This window comes from Manis javanica, chromosome 2 (genome assembly GCF_040802235.1).
Source record: "Manis javanica isolate MJ-LG chromosome 2, MJ_LKY, whole genome shotgun sequence".
In the NCBI taxonomy this organism is placed as follows: domain Eukaryota; kingdom Metazoa; phylum Chordata; class Mammalia; order Pholidota; family Manidae; genus Manis; species Manis javanica.
In genome coordinates, this window is record NC_133157.1 from 92,971,706 (window position 1) to 92,992,719 (window position 21,014).

General features: G+C 56.5%; 1 protein-coding gene and 1 long non-coding RNA gene across 5 annotated transcripts; one reads left to right on the forward strand and one right to left on the reverse strand.

The window, feature by feature from the left end:
* The first annotated feature begins 1,907 nt into the window (after positions 1–1,907).
* SUSD3 (sushi domain containing 3) lies at positions 1,908–16,329 on the forward strand. Of its 3 annotated transcripts, none has more exons than XM_017653535.3 (5): positions 1,919–2,415; positions 10,032–10,220; positions 11,715–11,859; positions 12,370–12,481; positions 15,303–15,452. In XM_017653535.3, the coding sequence occupies exons 1-5, from the start codon at positions 2,328–2,330 to the stop codon at positions 15,312–15,314; spliced, it is 546 nt and encodes a 181-aa protein (XP_017509024.1). In that variant the 5' UTR covers positions 1,919–2,327; the 3' UTR covers positions 15,315–15,452. The 3 variants fall into 3 exon arrangements, with proteins under 3 accessions (XP_073084998.1, XP_017509024.1, XP_017509018.1); XM_017653529.3 differs by having other exon boundaries at positions 1,921–2,415; positions 12,370–12,507; positions 15,303–16,316; XM_073228897.1 differs by lacking the exon at positions 10,032–10,220 and having other exon boundaries at positions 1,908–2,415; positions 12,370–12,507; positions 15,303–16,329.
* LOC140847753 (uncharacterized) lies at positions 12,456–21,013 on the reverse strand. Of its 2 annotated transcripts, none has more exons than XR_012127875.1 (3): positions 19,527–21,013; positions 16,368–16,556; positions 12,456–13,245 (listed from the first exon to the last, which is right to left on the reverse strand). It is a non-coding gene; the product is annotated as an uncharacterized lncRNA (long non-coding RNA). The 2 variants fall into 2 exon arrangements; XR_012127874.1 differs by having other exon boundaries at positions 12,456–14,766.
* Between the last annotated feature and the right edge of the window lies 1 nt (position 21,014).

Below are 21,014 nucleotides of genomic sequence, written 5' to 3' on the forward strand. Positions count from 1 at the left end.
GGGACCTAAGAGCAAGGAAACACCAGCCTGGCATAGCCCAGGCACTGCTCCTAGTCTTTCCTGGGACACAGAGAACCAGGGGTCTTGGGCAGCATGGAGAGATAGAGGGGAAGTTGGGTAGAGTAGGTGTGTATGGGGGAAAGTCAAATGCTGGTGGGCGTGCGCGGCCCAGCCATGTGGCACAGTTCCATCCTTGAACACGTCATGACCTCCCTCATCTTGGGAGGGTGGTAGGACATTCTCTATTTCTCCAATGAGAACATTATGGCCCAGGGCATGGGGGAGGCCCCTCAGAGCCACCATCTAACAGGGTAGATGGGGGGAGTTGAGGTGGTAGGGCAGGGGGTGACCTAGGCAGTCTGTGGTCCAAGATAGGTTGAGTACCTTCTTCTTGGGCCTCAGTTTCCCTCCCTGCATGTGGTCAGTGTTGCTGGGCTCTCCAACAGGCCCTGGAAAAGAATGTATGGGGCAACCCAGCTTCATATGGGTTCATACAGCTCATGTGGACTGAGGTCCCACCTCCAGAAGCCACTCCAGTGCCTCCTCCTGCTTCTGAAGATGGCTTTGGTGGCAAGTGGGTGTTTGGAAGCATGATACAGTGTACTGTTTCTTATAGGATGTGACAGAGGTCTCGGGTCTTAATGGTATTTAGTGGAGGCCAGCCACATGTCACCAAGCCATAGACGGACAAGAAAAAATTCCAATCCCCCTTGATACCATCTGCTATGGGCTGAACTGTATCCCCATCGAATTCGAGTGCAGAATTCCTAACCCCGAAAACTCAAAACGTGCCCTTATTTGGAGATAGGGTCTTTATAAAGTCAAACAAGTTAACATGAGGTTGGTAGGGGGACCCTAATCTCCCAGGATTGTGTCCCTATAAAAAGCAGAAATTGGATACTGAGATAGACAAGCAAAGTGCCAACACGGCTATGTGGATACTGCAGTGACACTGATACAAGCCCAGTGACTACAGGAAGCTGGAAAGGGGCCTGGACCAGACTTTCTCCAGTGCCTTGGGAGGGTGGTGGATCTGCTGACACCCAGCCTTGGTATTCTGGCCTCCAAAACCCTGAGATGACACATTTTTTGCTATTTGATGCCACTGGTCTGTGGCACTGTGCTGCAGCAGCCCCTCACAGCATGCACACCCCAGAGGACCAGGCTCCTTTCAGCTTTTTTGGGCTCCTGGAGGCCTGGGCCAGAGTGTGGTGGTGTGGGCAGCCCATCCCATCTCGCCTCCCAGCCCCATCCCTGTACCACAGGCAGCTGCCCTCAGCCTAGTGGTGTGCACAGGGGCCAGTTGCAGCGAGAAGACCACGCAGGCCCAGAGGAGGGCTTGGATCATTTGGAGGAGAATTCCAGTTCCCAAGTGTCATCGGGAGGGTCACAGAGGGCCCTGTGGACTCACATGGCTTCCTACTGTGGCAGATGGACACACAGGCATGGTCAAGGGTTTTTAGGGGCCATCACACAGGGCCCACAGTCTGCAGTGGGAGGAACATATTACAGAGAAACCAGCCTATATCCAGGAAAGTGGAGGACCCCTCACGCCACAGCACAGTGAGCCTGGGCTTCCACCACGGGTACACTGCATCTGCCCTGTGGTCCTGGAAGAACACACATCTCTTTGCTGCCACAGGCCAGGCTCTCCAAAGCCAGTGCTGTCCACCTGGGCCTCCTTCCCAGACTTCCTGGGCCAGTCGCACTGGACTTCTGGCAGTGCCTCAAGCTTCCAAAGTATTCCGACCTCAGGGCCTTTGCATCTGCTGGACTGCTTCTACCAGTTCTCTTGTCTGTGGTCCCAGGGCCGCAGGGCGGTTGTGGGGCAATGCGCCTGGGCTGGGTGGAGTCAGGGGGAGAGGAAGGGGCGGGCACAGCCGGCGGCTGCTGCAGGAGGAGCTGGGCTGGAGGGAAGAACCGGGGAGAACAGGTACCCCGGGTGCGCACGCCGGTCCAGGACCCAGGAGATACGAATCCTGTCCACACACCCGGGGGCTCCTTCAGTGAAGACGCACAACATCGACCCCCACCTTAGGGTCCCAGCCCACAGTGGCACAGATGGGGTCCTGCTCCAGGCGCCTGCTGCTCACAAGAACACGGGCCTGGGGACCTTGGAGGTCAAAGGTGGGACGGAGAGGACCGCCCCCGCGAGGGCCCGGAGCGAGACTTCCTGCCCCTCCTGCTTCGTACTCTCAGGGGTTGAAGCTCCCGCAGGGCCTGCCCTGCCCCAAGACCCACAGGGCGGGGCCTCGGTGGGCGTGTCCGGGCTGCCCCTTCCGCCGGCCTCTTCCCGCAAGTCCCCCAGTGCGTGGCGGGGCTCAGGGATGCTGCGGACGGCCACGACCCTCCGCCGCAGGTCGAGGCCCGGGGGGCGTGCGGCGAACTCCACGCCCGCCCCGGAGGACGGCACAGGTGAGCCGGGGCCGCTAGGGTGGTTCCTTGCCCATTTCACTGACTGGGAAGCCGAGGGGCGGGGGCACAGCCGGCAGGAGGTGCGCAATCTGGGGGCGCACAGGTGGGTGTGGGGGTGCACAGCTTGGGTCGCAGAGTAGACTTGGGGCTCCGCACAGCCAGAGACCGGCCGGAGCTGGACCACCTCCATCACCCAGCGGGCGGCCCCGTGGAGCCGAACTCGGCGCCACTACGCGCCTTTTCCCTGCTGGGCGCGGCGCACAAGTGGAGAGACGCCGGTTACTTGGCCAGCTCCGCAGCCCCACCTCGCAGGTGGAGAAGCAGCCTGGAAACGAGCGAATGCCCGAGGTCCTGCAGCAGCCAGGCCCCCAAAGGCGGGAGAATGATTGTCTTTCAGTTTGATGTCGGGCGTGTTTTGAAGAGGCCTCACTGGGTGCCGCAGCTAGGGCGGAGGAAAGGCACCTGGGGCCCAGTTGGTTCCGTGTGTCTAGAATCCAGCCTTTTAGAAACAAAGCCAAATCCGTCCCCTGTGCCCCAGGTGTTCCAGGCTTCACTTTAGCGCACAAGCCCCCTTTCCTTGAGGCCTGGACTCACCTGTGCCCCAGGCCGGACGCTGGACTGAGCTCTCTGCACAGGTGGCAGGTGGGCCTGGAGGGGCGAGCTGGCCAAATCACACTCCAGAGTGTAGCCACTCCTGCCTGCTTAAAACGTGATGCCTGCCACCCTGGAGGCGCCTGTGGGGTGGCTTCCTCTCCCTGTCAGATGGGGAAACTGAGGCCAAGGGGAGTAAGTCCTGGGGCAGAGCAGAGGCGTGGCTTGGAAGTGTGGGAGTTGACCTGCTCCCCGCCTCCCCGCAGCCTGTTGCAGTTCCAAATTTGGTGCTTTGCTCCTCTGTGTGAAACAGTCAGCTTTGTGCGCACTATCTGGGAGGTGGTGTCTGCCACGGGTGGACGGACTTGCCCAAGGTCAGCCAAGGAGAGGGAGGGAGCCCCGGTTTCTTTGCATATGAAAGGCTGTTTGCTGGCGCTCACCTGGGGAAAGCGTCTCAGATCCGCCTCTGCCCTGGTTCTGCTTTGTGGCTCAGCCTCTTCCCAGACACATGCCCTGGGGGTTCCAGCTTGTGAGTCCTTCGTGGAATTTGAGCTTAGAACCCGCTTTTGATTTGGGGTGTGTCTCACCGCCTCTGTGCCTCAGTTTCCTTGTGTGTTGGGTGGTGGACGTTGTATGCCTGCCCCAGGCTTGTGGACAGGCCAGGCAGAGCCAAGGAGAGCCTGGCGCACCAACATGTTGGCTGGGGTTGTTTTGGGGCAACACCGGCATCCTGACCCCGCCTCCAGCCCCCCAGCCACCCTGCTGCTCCAACCTGTGGCTCATCTCTTGGCTGTGAAATGGGTGCCGACCCCTCCCTGCTGGGCAGTGAGGGGAAGAGTGCGGGGTGCGGGGGTCTTTGGGAGATAGTTAGGCACTGTCTAGGGTGGTGAACAGGTGGGATTTTTGACCCTCTCTGTAAAGTGGGTGCATCACTCTGCTTTTCCTGGGTGGGTGTGAAGGGCTAGCCGGATGCAGTCTGTCCGGGGCACTTCCCCCCTCTCCCTGCATGGCAGTGGTGGTCGGGAGGGCCAACTGGCTCATCAGGGGTTCAGTTTGTTGAATGGCTGCCTAGGAGGGGGCTGAGTGCCCTGCCTGTGGGGAAGGCTGCCCTGCCACAGCCTGCAGGCCTCTGCTGGTCCCTGGCCCAGCTCCCAGGCAGCACCAACCCTCCCTGATCTGGGAGATTGAGCAGGGACGCAGCCCTGCAGGAGGAGGAACCCAGGGCTCCAGGGGCTGGAGGTGACCCCCCCAGCCCCATCCCTGGAAAGACCTTGGAGGAGGGCCTGGAGAGGGGGCAGCAGGACTGCCTGGAGGGTGAGGGCGGGTGCCCTTGGCTTCACTCCTGCAGCTGGCCATGCAGCCGGACTGGCCCAATTTAGAGGAGAGGCTGAGGCCCAGAGCGAGTGTGAGGGTAGGGGTGCGAATCTGGATGTCGTCCTTGTGCCCTTGGGGCCCCTGCTCCCTGCCAGGGTGCAGCGGACCTGTTGGGTGGGCCTCCCAGAGCCTCCGTGTTCTTCCCCTGGGGCGGGGTCAGTCTGGCCTTTGGAGCAGAGCCTGTTCCACACACGTGGGCAAGCCTCATGGGAGTGCTAGGAGAGCTGGGTGGACTCTGTGGCTCCCCTCCCTCCCAGGGAAAGGAGGCAGGCTAAGAGAGGGCAAGCTCCTTGCCTGAGGATGTACAGCAAGGCCTGTGGGCCTCCCACATGTGCTGTCCCCCTGCCAGGGTCTTGGCATTCCCACTCTCCATAGGGCACCTCTGTGTACTCATCACCCATTTGAATTCTCTGAGACCTTCGTCCTGAGGGTTCCCCTTTCCAGTTGGGGAAACAGACTCAGCAGGGCAGCCACTCTCCCGTGGCACAGGACTCAGGCCCTGGGCCCAATGGCCTGCCTCCCTCTCCCAGTATTCCTCTAGTCCACAGCCTCGGCCAGCATAAAAGGTAACTCATTTACCTGGTCCCTATCTGGTGAGGTCAGGATTTGGGGGTCATGTGGGATCCAGGAGGGGTGGGCCTGTGGTCCAAGGTTCCAGATAAAAGATTAACAAGCAAGGCTTGTTTTCACCCCCACTGGCCAGCAGGCTGGACTGGAGGAGGCTGGCCAGGGCAGCTGGGCACTGGGTGCGCAAGGGCGGCCCAACGGGCAGGTCTGCATCCTTTGTCCAGTGAGCCCATAGGGTTTGTTTCCAGTTTGTGTCAAATCCATTCACCCTGTTTTTTCTTTTGTTTTTACTTTGCTTTAAGATCTATCTGCACATTATAAACAGGAGTCATAAATGGTGCCAGGGAAAAAGGTTGAGGGGTGCATTGGTCCAGCCAATGAAGGGCAGGAGATGTAGCTTCCAAGGTCCCAGGAGCAGGTGGGTTGGGTGGGGCACCAGGGCAGGGTGGGGCCAAGAGGAAAGACAGCTTGGGGGTGTCCTCTGCAGGGGCCAGGCCTAGGAGGTGTGTGTGGTTGGGGTGGGGGTGAGCTGAGACTTTTCTCTTAGATGCCAGGTGTGGGGAGGGGCTGTTGGGGGTGGTTAGTGAGAAGGTCTGGGGTTCTCCAGTTTGGGAAGGAGGCAGTGAAGGGTTTGGGGGTCTCCAGGCTGGGGTAGAGGGCAGCGAGGGGTCCAGGGGTGCCCAGACGGCTGGGAGGGGCAGTGTGGGGTACGAGTAGCTGCTGGGTTTTTTGCAGTGGTGAGGAGGCATATTGGTAGAGCCAGCTGGCCCATCCACCAGGCCTTGGTGATTCCTGAAATTGTCTCTGGGATGGGGGCCTGGGTAGACCAGACTAAACCCCCATGATCCCCTGGCAGCATGCTGCCTCCCACCCCATCCTGGCTTTGCATTAGGAGGCCTAGGGGAGAGTCTGGTGAGGCTGTCGGGCACTCCAAGGCCTCAAGGAGGTCTGTGGACCTGTCCCTCTGGAAAATGGGCCAGAAAGTGTTTGCTGGTCTTTCTGGCCTAGGGGAGGGATGCAGGAGGCCCCATGGGGTTGGGGGGCAGGTGGAGGTGTCCTGGGCCCCATGGACATAGAGGCAGGTGGAAGTGTCCTGGGTCCCGTGGATTATGGGACCAGGCAGAGGTGTCCTGGGCCCGGTGGACTGTGGGGGCAGGTGGAGGTGTCCTGGGGCCTGTGGAGGTGGGGCCATGACTAGATGCCCATGGAGAAGGCTGGACTCTGAGTCAGGACTGGAGTCCCACTGTGCCATGAGTGCCCACCACTGGCCCAGGGCCTGAGAGGGGAGGCAGGAAATGTCCAGATGGGCATGGTGGATGGGAGCTGTGTCCTCTATACCCCTGCCAGGGTTTACATACCCCTTCCTCCACACCCTTGTAACTTAGTGGACCAGTCTCTCAACTTTAACCTAGCTAAGAGGCCAAAAACAGTTTAGGTTTTAAATTTACATTTCTTTGACATATTTATTCTGAATATTTCTAATGGCTTTATTGGCGTGTAATTCACATACTGTACGATTCACCCATGTGGGTTATGCATTTACGTGTACCAACTCAGTGACTTCCAGCACGTTCCCAGATACCTGCAGCTATCACCGCGTCAGCTATAGAATGTTTTCACATCCCAAATAGAAGGGTAGCCCCCTGCAGTCTTCAGTGGCCATGTCCCAACTCCCCGACCCCCAGCCCCTAATCTGCGTTTTATCTGTATGGATTTGCCTCCTTTGGACCCCTCATATGAAATGAACAACGCGCTATGTGGTCCTGTCTGTCGGCCATCGCTCTGATGTCACATCCTCCAGGTCACCCTCAGTGCGCTGCCAGCACTCCTTGCCTTTTATTGCTCAGTAATGCTCTGCCAGGTAGATTATATGGTATTTTGTTTATCCATTCATCAGCGGATGGACATTTGGGTGGTTTTGACTCTTTGGCTGTTGTGCCCGGCACTGCTGTGAATACATGTGTTCATACTTCCCGGGCATGGAGCTAGGAGAGACACTGCTTTCTCACTCACTAATTTCCTGCTTGACTTGGAGAAGCTGTGTGAACCCTGTTCCGCCCCCACCTACAGCATGGAGGGTCGGTTTCCCCCGCCCCGGCACACCGTAGTCTGCCTTTTTTTCCTGTATGGAAGGCTCGTTGGGTGTGAAGGGGCACCTCCCCGTGTGTTTTTGATTGGCACCTCCCTGAAGGTGGCGGGTGTGCAGCATCTTTTTACACACTTGTCAGCGGCCATCAGTGTATCCTTAGAGAAGTGTCTGTTCAGATCTTTGCCCATTTTTAAATTGGGTTGTCTTTTCATAATTTAGTTTAATCATTCCTACATTGTAGATCCAAGTCCCTTATTGGATAGGTGATCTGCAGGTATTTTCTCCCTCTGGGGTCATCTTTTCCCTTTCTTTATGGTTCTTTGAAGCACAGTGTCTTTAATTTTGATGAAGTCAGTTTATCTATTTTTTCCTTTGTCTTTTGGTGCCATATCTAAGAAATCATTGCTTTATCCAAGGTCAGGAAGATCTATCCATATGCTTTCTTCTAGGAGTTTTATACTTTAGTGTCTATTCAGGTCTTTGACTCACTGTCAGTCGGTTTTTGTATGTGACGTGTGGAGAGGGGGAACTTTATTCTTCTGCATGTGGATGTTGTCTTACCACCAGTTGTTGAAAAATTGTCTTTGCGTCCTTGTCGAAAATCAATGGACTGTAAAGATGAGTTTATTTCTGGGCTCTGAGTTCTGTTCTGTGACATCAGCCGTATGCCAGGACAGCTCTGTTTTGATCACTGCAGCTTTGTGGTAAGTTTTGAAATAGGGAAGTGTGAGTCCTCCAGCTTGGTTCTCCTTTTTCAAGGTTTTGGCTATTCTAGGGCTTTTGCATTTCCCTTTGAACTTTAGGCTCAGCCTGTCCATTTCAGCGGAGGCCTCAGCCGCTGCGGATCAGGGTGATGTTGGGTCTGTAGGGGAGCAGACTGCAGAGGCACCATCCCAACAGCGTTGTCTCCCCACTCAAGGGCATGTGGCGATTGTTTTATTTTTTCTTTTGTAGTTTTTGGCATTTAGGTTTTATCCTTTCATTAAGTGTATTCTAATGTATTGTCCTTACAATAGATGAGGTCGTTTCCTAACTTCATTTTCAGTGTGTTCCTCGCCCTGTATGGAAACTGCACTTCCAGGTGTCGGTATTGCATCCTGCAGCCTGCCTGGGCTTGCCCGTTAGTTCCTGAGACTTTGAGTGGATTCCTGGGGACTTTCTAGAGACGAGATGTCATCTAATAGGGAAGTTTTGCTTTTTCCTTCCCAGTGTGGATGCCTTTTACTTAATTGTCTTAACTAAATGCTCTGCCCCCTGGGCATTAGTTGAGCCATTTCTTTTCCTTCCTATTTTATCCTTTCTTTTCCATTGTGATTTTCATCGTTGTCTCACTAACATAGGTGCTACTTCTATGGTCACAAGTATGTTAACAGTTGCAGATATGGCCCAAAGGCCCACACTCCCTCATCTCTTGTTAAATTAGGACTCTTAAGTCTATGTCAGTTTCTAGCTGCCCTCTCCATGCAGTGTTTGGCAGGTGAATGACCATGTGGCATCTCATGGATGGGGGTCCTCGCTTGGGTGGGCAGCTCTGTTCCACTCCCCACCCCTGCTCCTGGACAGTGTGCTTGGACATGCTGGCAGGGCATCCAGGCCCCGTGAAGCATGCGGTCTTGCCTTGAGCTTAGGCCAGGCTGCCAGCACCACTGGCCCCCTGCTGTCCAAGACTGGCAGCCCTGCCTCTAGGCCCTCTCTCTGGTGCAGCCAGTGCTCCAAACAGGAAATTCCCAGAAGAGCAGAGGGAAGCGCCTCTTGTGCTGTGATAGCAGGAAGCTCGCACCGGATGTCCTGCGGCCTCATCCAGAGGTGCTGAATGCAGCTCAAAGCCACTGGTGGGGAGCAGGATGCCATAGGGCCCTCCTGCAATTGGCCTATACTCTACCTCGGCAGGCCAGTGCCCAGCACGCGAGTGCCGACAGGCCCATGGCATGTACATGTGCCAAGAAGCAGGACTGGAGCCACCTGGCCTGGTCCCTAAACTGTGCCTGCGCTGTGACCTCAGGCAGTGACTCACCCAGCCTGTGCCCCAGTTTGCCCACCTGCTGGGGGTATGGGGGGTGACAGTGTTAATGCTGTTGGATGGGTGAGTCCCTGTGTGCCTAGTGCAGTTGGTGTCTTACAAGGGCCAGCTGTTGGCTTTGCTGTTTCACAAATGCTGTGTTCGCTGTCCCACACGGGGCATCTGTCCAGCATTCACCGCCCTGACCCCCACAGCTGGGGCATTGGTGGCTCCGGTTTCCCAGTACAGAAACGCTGGCAACGGACTCCTAATTATTCTCTTTGGCTCAATTATCCAATGGGAACACCACGTAAGGCTCTTGATCCGTCTGCCAAACTCTACCCAGAAAGGTTTGGATCCGCTCCCCCACCAGAGAAGTCCACGAGGAGGTGCTCCCAGGCCCTCGTGACTTCACATGAGGTCTTTGCTCTTTCACTTGTTGCCAAGTTGAGGAATAAAATATTACTGCTCCTGTGAACTAGTGTTCAGTCACCGAGGGCTCGCACTGTTCTCTCTCAGCCGCTTGTCTCTTCGGGGTGTGTTCGTAGTCAGCTCTGGAGGGTCAGCTCTTATGGATGTGGGAGTTTCTCTTTATAAGCTAAGGGTGTTGAGCCTTTGCCTGAGATTCTCTGATTAACATTTTCCAACTTTGTCCATCTGAGTTTATGTCCCAGTTACTAGCGAGCAACAAGCTTTTGCTTTGTGCTTCTGTGTGGTCACATCTGCTGGCCTGCCCTCCTTTGCAGCTGCACTTGGATACTGGCTGTTTGCCTTACTGTCTTCTGCTGCACACTGCCCTCAGCGCCGTGGGTCTCAGAGCATCCAGAGCTCACGCAGTGTGGGGGTCAGCTCCCTGTTTGTCCACCGGTCTGGCTAGCTGTGAGCCCTTCTCTGGGGCCTTGTGGCTGCTGGAGCATCAGTGCGTGTCCCAGGCAGGGGCCCCTGCCCAGCCCCACCCTCCAGCAGGCCCTCATGCCATCTCTCCCCTCTCCCCAGGCACATGCTCACAAGTGCAGCCACCCCTGAGGGGCACCTTCCAAGTCCTTCGTGGCAATGGCACTTCTGTGGGGACTGTCATCGTGTTCCACTGCCCCTCGGGCCACCAGATGGTGGGGGCCGGCCTGCTCACCTGTGTCTGGAAGCAGAGTGTCGCCGAGTGGTCTTCAGCAGCCCCTCTGTGCAAGTGTGAGGCCCATTTCCCCCACTGTTTGTAGCTTCCTTGGGTGGGTGGGGCCTGACCCCAGCATGTGGGCCTCAGGAGCACCCTTGGAAAGGCATGGTGGGTGTGAGCACTTGGCCTCTTGGTGGGGTCCTGATCTTGGTGTTGGGGACTGGCCAGCACCCTTGGGGCTCCATGTCCACCTGTGGACTCGAGCCGTAGTAGCTGGTATGAGTCCTACCCTGCCACTGACATGGCCTGTCACCTCCAAGAGGCTACTTGTGTTGTCCACGCTTGAGCTCTTGTTATTTGTTAGGCAGGAAACTACATTTGTTCCTCTCCGTCATTCTTTCAGGCATGCACACTGCATACGTTAATAGGATATTCTGTGTGCTAAGAATTCTAGAAGTGAGAGTTCTGAGGCCAGGATGCCCCCACCCAGGGCCGGGGGAGGGGATGGCTTTCCAGTCTTCTAGTTGTGTTTGTTGTGCCGGGTATTGATGGATAATACCCAGCACAGCATCTTCCAAAGTGAGGCCATGTGTATTGTGCATTAAAAGGGCTCTATAGTCAACCAGTTTGGGAAAATGCTGGATTAATAGGCTGTGGGACTTCTCAGAGCCTTTAAAATGCTCATGTGCTGGATGAGTCTCTGGGAAAGGGTGAATGTCAGAATTAGATTGCCAGAGATGGAAAGCCCAAGATAACAGGGTTAAAATGAAATGGAGCATCCTCCTGCCTGTGGCCCTTGAGATGGGCAATCCAGGGCTCATGTGGCACCTCTGTTGGGCATGACCCAGATGGCAGCACCCGTGTACCAGACAGCTGTGGGAGAGGGACAGGGCAAGGCAGGCTCTCAGAAGGTGGCCAGAATGCAGTTGTGTGACCACATGCAGCTGCAGGGGAGGTGGGGAGAGGCAGGCTCCTTTGGATGTCCAGAGTCCAGCGAGGGCAGGGCCTGGAGGGCTGAGCAGTGTCCCTGCAGGGGAGGGTGTGTGCTCACATGAGCTGCCGGGCCCCATTTCCCACAGCACCCTTTACAACCTGAAAGTACTAGTTCTTAGTGCATAGCTGAGGTCACATGGCTGACATGTGGCAAAGGCCCTTGGATTCCAAATATGGGTGTTTTCCTTGCTTTGGTGTCCTCCTCCTCCTGAAAAGTGACAAGGAGACACACAGGCCTGAAGGGTTTGCCAGGCTGGATGTGATGAGAACAGACCAAGAGCAGCCTGCTGCCACCCTCCTGGGGCCGGGCCATAGTATATGGGAGCTGGGGCCCACCACTGAACTCCCTGTCAGAACTGTGCTCAGTGTGCCACCACAAACTCCTACACACCCTCCAAAACCCTGCTCAAACATCCCTCCTTGGGGGCAGTCTTCTCTGACAGTTTGCACAGACCCTTTCCTTGGCCACCAGCACCTCCTGCCACCCCTGTGGGTCATGTTCACTGTGGGGTGGCCTGTCCTGTCCATTGAAGGGCCTGGGTGAGCACCCAGGAGCTGTCTTGTCTCCCTCACAGCCGTGCCACCCTATGAGACCTTTGGCTTCAAGGTGGCTGTGATCGCCTCCATTGTCAGCTGTGCCATCATCCTGCTCATGTCCATGGCCTTCCTCACCTGCTGCCTCATGAAGTGTGTGAAGAGCCGGCAGCCATGGTCCGACAGGTGAGGCCGCATCTTCTGGGAGCAGCCCCGGTGCCACGGGCAGCGAGCATGCACACAAGCGCCCCCACTCCCGCACCGACCTCGCTCCCCACCCTGCTGCTCCTGGAGCTGCAGGGGCGTGGCCCCTCCCACCTGGCCTTTCCTGGCTGGCTTGTGGCCGTTGGCTTTGCTACTCTACATGTGCCCTCAGGCGCAGCTCATCGTGGTCACACGCCTGGTCTGGTCCACCACCACAATTCACTGAAATGCAGCCTCCTAAAAAGCACTTTATTGGGAGCCGCCTCCCTAACCGAGGGCAATCGTATAGCTCGAGGCATTGCTTCAGTGTGCACCTGCCTCTGTGAGTGATTTTTCCGCATACAGCTGTGCCCTCTGGGGGCCCACCATCTGTGACCACACTCATGCCAGCGGTATTGCTGGGTGGTCCCTACAGGAATGTGTGGCCCTGAGGTGCTGTCCACTTTGTGCAGGTTGTGGGTGGCACCCTGACCATCTTCCGTCTCTCTCCAGGGCAGCCCAGCTGTGGCTGCAGCCAAGAGGCCAGGACTTGGAGACAGTGCAGGCCGCCTACCTCGGCCTCAAGGGCCTCGGCGGAAGGGAGCCCAGGAGCTGGCCTAGCCAGGTGCACGATAACTACAGCTTCACCACGTGGGTACCGGCAGGGCAGGGCGAGAGGCTCAGTCGGGACACTGGGCCTGAGAACCAGGACCCCAGGGGCACCCTCCCTCTCACACTGCTCAGCTTGCCTGGGCCTCCGCTCCTGTCCCTGTGAGAGTGTGCTGGTCCCATGCTGGTCCCCGAGGGCCGCCACCCACCCCCACCTTTACCTTGAGAATTCATGCCCACAGGGGTATGCTGTGCCAGCACCTGGCTCCCTGCCCTTCCTCTTTCAACACACACATGCACACCTTTTTCTGAACTAATGCACATTCTCTTGCGCACCTTTTTCTGACGTGGAATCTCATCCTGGCTGAATGTGGACATCTCCAGGGTCATGGCAGCTTGAGCCCCTGCCATCTGGCCCAGGACCATGCATGGCACCCGCTGCTGAGTCTTCAGGGTGTTGCCTTTTGTGTGCTGTAAGATGCTGGTCCTAACAGCCCACAAGCTGGGATGTGGGGCTCCCACTGGATCATGCTCAAGCTGTTTCTGGCACGGGTTCCCTGGTGATGGGTCAGATTCTGGTCAGGCTGGCTCCATGGGCATGCAGTCTGGGGTCTCCTGGCTGAGGTACAATCATCAGGTGATCAGCGAGGGGCTCTGTGAAGAGGCCTCCACTGCTCCCATGACCTTTGACCCAGGGCCTCAGTGTCCAGGGGTGATGCAGCTGCGCAGTATTTGCCTGGGTTCCAAACTGATTTTCATTCTGTCGTGATTCTGTCACTCCTGTGAGGAATGGGGATGAGTTTTGACTCTTTATTCCTTTTTTGTTCATTTTATTGTTTTCTTATCACTATGAATTCACTAGTATTCTTTCCTAAAACTTTATTTTGGGGAAATTTCATGCATACACAGAAGCAGAATGGTGCACCAAGCCTCCCGTTCCCGGGCCATTTGGACACACGTTCCTGCAGGCTCCCTCCTTCCTCGGTGGCAGCCCTGCTTTGCCACACACATGCCCCTGTTCCCTGAACAGATACCTCCTCTTGCCCACAAGATGCTCTGGCCACCCCCTGCTTTGTCTGCCCCAGCCATGGGGTTGCCGCTCCTCCAGGGAGAAGGGTGGAGGGGCTTGGAAACTGAGCCTCTGCCAGCCCTGCTGGAACCTTCTCAGAGAGCCACATGCCGACCCAGGTACCCTTGTGACCTTGCACAGTGAGGTTCTGGCCCCACCCATAGCTGTTAGTCCTGCACTTGGAGCAGATGAGCAGATTGGGAGGCACTAGCCTTGTGACATCTACAGCAGCACTGCTGGCCTGTGGGGAGGAAGTGGTTTCTGGGTCCCCCAGGTTTGAGTGATTAGAGCTGTTTTCCTTTATTCAGACCATGTTCTGGGGCAATCCTAGGAACAGACTGTTTAGGCCAACTAGTCTGAATATTTTTATTGCCAGATTTTTCTCTAGGAATCCAGCACAGCTTACTTGAGGCATTGTTATGACAACTGCCCCATCACTGGTCATGATTTGTTACCCACCTGCGAGCAGGTGTCAGCAATGTGCTGGTTTCCATTGGCATTTGACTAATGTGGAAGAAGGGTGTTTTCCACACCTTTGGTTACCAGTTGCAACACTCGCTTGGGTCGTCCCTGTTTGCTCTGCTGAATTCTGCTGATGTTTTTCTTCTAAATACTCTGAGGCCTGTCACATTGCAAAAGAGAGCCTTCCTGCTACTGGGCTGCAGGCACTTCATTTCATTTCCATTTTGTTGGGGTAGTCCCGGCTAATGCATTCCTTCACAGTCAGATGTCCTTGGCTGGTCGCCCTCGCCAGCGGCGCCTGCTATGACACACTGTCCTCTGTCTCAGTTGGGCAAGTGTGGTGGGTCCAGGAGAACAGCCAGCTGCCCTTGGTATGGCCTGGGCAAGTTCTAGCTCTGACAGGCAGTGACACTGTCTTCAGCAAGGCGAGGCTTCCCCTTGACCTTGCTTTTATTTCATAAATGCTTCCCAGCACATGTTCTAAACCCTTCCAAATATGCCTTGCTCTGAACTTAGGGGTGGGTGCTATTTTTATCGCATTTGAAGAAACTTACCCAGACTCACATCTACAAGAATGAATCTGGATTTGAACTCAGCCTTTCTGGCTAAAGTCCACCAAGTTGTCTTTTCTTTCCACTAATTAACTGATTTATTCACTTATTCATTGCACCAACAAGTGACTTCTTAAGTCCTACTACTTTGTACAGCTTATCTGAGAAGTAGGTGTGGGTGGAAGCAGATCTGGGAAGGCTTCTTGGAGGAGGTGATACCTAAAGCAAGCAGATTGGGAGACTTGTTTTGGGGATGGTATAGAGCATCTGAAATGGGGGAGGAAGCAGAGGCTGGAGTGAGGGAGATGGGTAGGGCCGGGTGCGTGGCGTGGGCAGGGTCTAATCCTGTAGAATGGGGTGGTTTGGGAGGTGAGGGGTAGGGGGGCCCAGTGTAACTGAAGCTGTAGAAGGTGGTTGATCTGGCCCCAGACTGCTGGTAGACCACCTGGCAGGAGCAGGGTGTCCCTGGGCCAGGTCCCTGCTTGGCCTGGGGTGCCCCAGCTGCGGAGCACACACATGATGGATGAGCCCCTTCTTCCACACAGCCCTATTCCACCCCCGGAGGTAGGCATGCTGCTCCATAGACCACACCCCTCATGGATCAGGGCCTGAGGTCCAGGGAAGGGTGCCGTTGGAGGGGCCTCCACAGGCTTAGAGCAGCTCTGACAGGAGGAACGGGGCAGGGGCCTGGGGTAGGGGGTGCAGCCCAGGGCCAGAGGTTGGTTCTCCTCCTGCTTATGTCTCCTCTCCCACAGGGACCTTGGTGAGGGCCCCAGGGAGCTGGTCGGTGTGGCCTGTGGCATGGACAAGGACCCCTGGGTCCCCAGTGGCCCTACTGGCTCACCACACGCCCAGGTGATGGTGAACACAGCAAACCTGGGACCAGTCCTGCCTGCCTCCGGGCCCACCTTGGAAATGCCCGGACAGCCTACAGCCTCTGCCCCTGGGTGACAGAGGCTGAGGCCAAGGGCCAGGTCACGCCCGCCAGCCAGCCACCTGCATCTCCACGTGTCCAGCTCCAGAGTGACCAGTGAAATCAGCTTCAGGGTGTAGGGATTCCCTCGGCACTGTGCTGGGGACCCCTGTGGGGGTGGCTTGTCCCAAGGAAGCCCAGCTGCAGCAGTTTTTATAGCTAACCTTCCCTGAAACCAGCACTGTGGTTAACAGAACTGGCTGCAGCTTCCCTCTAAGCCCAGCTCCCCTGGAGAGACTGCAGGACATTTTAAGCAAACCTAGATTTGCATAGCCAAGGGGGAAGCCAGCAGTGGACCAAGCAGTCACCACTGGCCGCCTGGCATCTTCCTCTGCAGGGCAGGGCGCTGCATCTGTCACTTGAAGTAGTGGGAGAGGTGTGAAATAAATAATTCTTAATACTGAAAATACAAAGGTAAAAATTCCTGTGTTGATCCTCCATCCCAAGTGCACTGGTGTAGAACTAGTTCCTTACTGCCACAGCTCGGCTCGTGCCTGCAGGCACTCAGCAGGACGACAGCCCCACTGGCAGGGCTACTGTCGGCAGACCTTGTGCGGTGTCCAGCGTACTGGCCTCATGGTGAGTCCCTGTATGAGCCTTGCCTCAGGCCTGGAGGTCACTGGGTGCACAGCCTCTTCCCACTTGACGGTCAGGCACGGGCACCTTCAGAGCTGCTGTGGTCACCCAGCTCATCACTTGTCCAAGCAGTCAGACAAAAGATGGCCATGTCGCTCATCCCTGAACCCCTCCCCAAGGGAATGGGAGCCCGCACTGCATATGTCTGTGTGCACACCCTGCAGGTGTGACTCCAGACATGCGTCTGCTAGTGTGCATCCTGTTCACTCACCGAAGATGTGTCGGCTCACTGTGCACCCTGGTCTCTGCATGTCTCCTGCCAGTGAGCCGACATCTGTCCTGGCCATTAGGCTCTGACCTCTGCATCCTGTGATTTGGAATGTGACCTGTTCGGCCATCTAGGAAAGTGGCTCTGGTTTGCCCTCCAATCTCTGCTTCCTGCCTGGGCTCCCTGCAGCACCTAGAGGGGCCCAGAGAAGGCAAGCTGCAGTCCTGAAGGACCACATTTGCCACGTTTTCACCCCTTGTCAACGCATCCTCTACAGGTTATACAGTGTGGTCCTGTCCCGTGGTTTGTGTGCAAAGCCCACAGAGGGACTCTGGGTGCTCCCACATTTTCAGCTGTTGCTTTTGGTGTTGAGGGCCTGTTTGTGGGAAGCTGTTCCTGAGTGTGGTTGTGAGGCCACAGGACGTCCATGTGCTCACTGAGGCATGTGGCAGTTTTCACATCATGCTCCTAGGGGCATGGTGACACCAGCAGGGAGGCTCAGCCACAGCACTGGACCAAAGCAGTGCAGCATTCACGTGGTGGCATCCCTGCTAGCCTGGGCTCTCCCCTGCTTTTCTGAGCCTCCTGAGCAGTGCCCCTCGGCCACAACCTCCAAGGGTCCCTTGTGGAGGGTCATGTTAGGCTCCTTGCAGGGCTTTGGATCTGCTTCCCCCCACCCCCAAGTGAATTTTCACACAGCTACAGGTTTAAGTTTTTAAACAAAACAACAAAATTTACCCTCTTAACCACTGTTCAGTGCACAGGGGCACTAAGGACACTCACTGTTGTGTGACCCTCACTGTCCCCTCCAGAACTCGTTCTCCAAACTGGACCTCTGTTCCCACTAAACACTAACCTTTCCCCAGCTCCCACCCCACTATCTACCTTTTGTCACCATGAATATGACTCCTCCAGGGGCCTCGGAGAAGTGAAGTCAGAATTTGACCTTCGGCGATGGCTTATTTCGGTCTTCTGTGTTCTGAGTACCCAGTCTTAAGTGTGTGGAGGGGGTCTTTTCCTTACAACAAGCAATTCTTGGACACTAGCTGGGTGTCCTACAACTCAACTCGGGTCTGATGTCAACTACCCTACAGGTTGGGGGCTCAGCCCCAGAAGACTCCCCCCACTGCCCTCACCTGCATGTCTGACAAGCCAGCTGTAGGTCAGCGTTCCCATGACCCCTCAGGTTCAGTTCATTTGCTAGAGCCGCTCAGAGGTATTTTACTTACTAGTGCCACTCGGGAGCAGCTAGGTGAAGATTCATGGGGTGAGGTGTGAGGAAGGGGCACAGAGCTCCCATGCTGCTCCCACACCACCCTATGCTCACCAACTTGGAAGCTTTCCAAACATTTGGAGGCTTCTTACACAGGCTTGATTGGTTAAGTCAGTGATCACTGGTGATTAATTCAACCACCAGCTGTCCCTTTCCCTGCCTCCCTGGAAGTCAGAGGTCACAGGTGGGACAGACAGTCCAGCCCTCTAACCCCACAGATGGGTTCTCTGGCAAGCAGTCCCCATTCTTACGTGACCCAGGGGCTTCCCAAAGTCAGATATAACAAAAGGCACCTTTTTCTCCTTTGCGACTTAGGAAATGCCAAGGATTTTAGAAGCTCTGTGCCAAAAACTGGAGACCAAATATAGATTTCCTATGATACTGCACAATATATCACTCAGCACAATGTCCTCCAGTGCATCCACGCAGAGCATGTCAACGTCTTTCCTTTTTAGGGCTGACGTATACTTCAGCCTGCATGAGCACATTTGTCTTACCAGCTCATCTGCTGATAGTCACTGCTGGCTCTTGTGAATCCCGCCATTGTGCACAAAGGTACAAAGAGCTCTTGAGACCCTGCGTTCGGTCCTTGTGTGTATACAGAGGGTTGTTTCAAAACGTAAGGTAGATGACCACACCCTCCCCTCAGCTCATAACCCTCAAACTGCAGGCTCTGGCCATCTGGCCTGCCTGTCAACTGCACCCTGGGTGCACCTTGTCCTTTGGAATCCTCCCCAGGTTTGCTGAAGTCAGCCCCTCCCTCATTTTTTGCCCAGACATCTAGAGCAGTAGTTGCACACTGCTGCGGAGTTACCCCAAAATGAACCTGGCAGCATCTGTTACTGCCATGGTTTGGGGTAGGCCTGGTGGGGTGGCTGTGACTCAGGTCTCTGGTGAGGCTGCAGTCAGGTGTCGGCCAGGGATGTGGCCTCACCTGGGAGCTTGCCTGGCTCGGGGTCCATTTTCAAGTGACACCCTCCACGGCCTGGCAGCTGCTTCCAAAGCTAGGTACCCACGAGAGAAGGGCAGCAGCCACGAGGGCCTCTACCCAGCCAGAAGTCACACCTACGCCTCTGCCACATTTTTCAGTTACACAGACCTGCCTGATTCACCAGGGCAGGAAATGCAGAAAGGCAGGATCCAGGCTTCAAGGATCATGGCCACCTTGGAGGCAGCTATTAGCTTGTTGCAACACTAGGGTCTACACGCAGTGGCTTCCTGACAGGAGCTCTGTGGGGACAGGGCCGTTCAGCCTTGCCCAGGAACCTCAAGGTCTGGGTTGAGCGCAGGTGTTGAGGAGTCTTGTTGAATGAATGGCGGCCCTTGGCCAGTGAGGAAGTGGGAGGAGTGTCCTTACTCCTCCACGCCCAGACCATCACCCCCGCCTCCCTTCGACCAATCGGCTTCAGCCCCACAGGCTGCCCCTTGCTCTTGGGCGTGCCCTGCTACTCCTGCCTCTGGCCCACGTTCCCCTTTCCTTCAGCTCATCTTGTCTGGTTTTAAGTGCATATATGGAGTACTGGCTGCATGCCTGGAGCCATGACCAAGGCAGACTTGGCCCCTGTCCTCGGGAGCTGATGTTCCAGTGGGGAACAGGTAGCCGGAAGTGCTGCGGACAGCGCTGAGAGCCTGCGGGTACCCCATGGTGGGGCGTTCCCTACCGCCAGTCCCACAGGTCTGATCAGGAACTCAGATTTGTGCCAACTGGGTCCATGAAACAGGAAATTCTCATCACAATGGAATCAAGCAGCTCCCTCTTAAAACGGTATTTGCTTTCTGGTCAAAGCTGCGATGCCACGGTTACAAAACTTCAAAGAGGCATAATTCTGAGGGGGAAGGGATCAGGGCCACGTGGGGAGCAACTTCAGTGGGTACTGCAAAATCCTCACCTGGCTATCCAGTGCCTTCTGCCTCGAGACCCACAGTGACCCCAACGGTCACCTTCATCTGCTTGGGTGCAGTGGTGTCCACGTCAGCTGCGCCAACAGGGAGAGTGCTGTGCCCCAGCCTGGGGGGAGTGCCTGACCTGACCTTTGACCCTGGGTCTGTGCCCACCTGCTGGTAGCCGGGTGGGGATCCAGGCTGGTAGCCCTCTCACCCAGCTGCTGGCCTGCCTGGGCTACAGGTCTTGCCCACCAGCCTGGAGGGCATATCCAAGGGGTATGGGGCCCATGGAGTGAATCCTGCACCTAGGAGGCCCCAACTTGGCTGCTGGACCTTGGGTGAGGGACCCTGCCCCTCCAAGCCTGTTTCCCTGTCTGTCCCATGGAGGAAGTGGATGTGAAGGTAGAATGCTGGCCACCTGGGAAGGGGCTAGGCTGGGGCTCCTTGAAGGTTGGTAAGCCTGGGACCTCATGCTCTCCCACTGTGTCCCACTGCCCCTGCCTTCTGGCCCTGACATTACCCTGGGTGATAAGAACCAAGAGGTAAACACTGGCATCCAGAACAGAGTGTACATGATGTGGAATACAGGGATCAAGTTGTGTCCTCTGGGGTGTAGGAGGCGCTCTCTCTGGAGGCTTCTGTGGGAAGGAATCCCTGGGCCCCAGAGCCAACTGGGACTCACCCTGGTGCACAAGCAGGGTAGAGGCCAGGAGGGACCCCTAGCGAGGTCACAACCCTCCTGCTTTGGAGTGCTGGGGTTTGGGAATTTGCAGGCTATGCCTGCACTGGTTCTCTGGTGGTCCCAAGCGCATCTACACCTGCGCAATAGGCGGCCCCAGCCCCGTTTTACTGGGGACTACTGACGCACAGACGTGGGGGTGCACGGACCTGGGGTGTGAGTGCCTGTGCTTGTCGAGGCGTTAACTCTTGATCTGAAGACCCACGGCTCCTCTCCTTAGAGCGCACTAATGGGCAGCCTGCAGGGGAGGGACCCGGTAAAACCCCAAACCTGTCTGCAACTGCGTCTTGTAACTGCCTCGTCCTCCCCACTGATCCCCGCTGCACAGGCTGGGGGCCCGTGGTGCACGCCTGCAAGGCCAGGCTGAGACACGAGGGGTGGGTTCGGGGAAGGTACCCGCAGATTGGGAGCAGGTGCAGGCAATGAAACCGCCTTCCGGTCAGGGCCACACCTTGGGTCGACCGCGCCCCGGGGTTGGGGAGCATTATATACAGACCCTGCGCTCCTGGGCTGATCCCTCGGGAATACTGCACGCCCCCAGGCCTGCTCTCCCCCGTGTCCCTGGGTAAGCCTTTCTCAGAGCCTGAGTCCCCATTACGGGCTTACTGCGCAGTGACCGGAGCGCGGCGGCCCACTGAGCCGGGATCCCGCCGGGCCGCGGGGCGGGGCGAGGGCCGGGGCCGGAGAGCGACCGGGGCCGTGCGACGGCCGTTGCGGAGTTGCGTCACGGCTGGTGCTGGAATTGAGGGGGGTC

Coding starts and splice junctions, on each gene's coding strand:
- SUSD3 (XM_017653529.3), top strand. CDS start 2,328: ATGCTGCGGACGGCCACGACCCTCCGCCGCAGGTCGAGGCCCGGGGGG. Junction 10,221..11,714: donor AGCAGCCCCTCTGTGCAAGT/GTGAGGCCCATT, acceptor TCTCCCTCACAG/CCGTGCCACCCTATGAGACC. Junction 12,508..15,302: donor GATAACTACAGCTTCACCAC/GTGGGTACCGGC, acceptor CCTCTCCCACAG/GGACCTTGGTGAGGGCCCCA.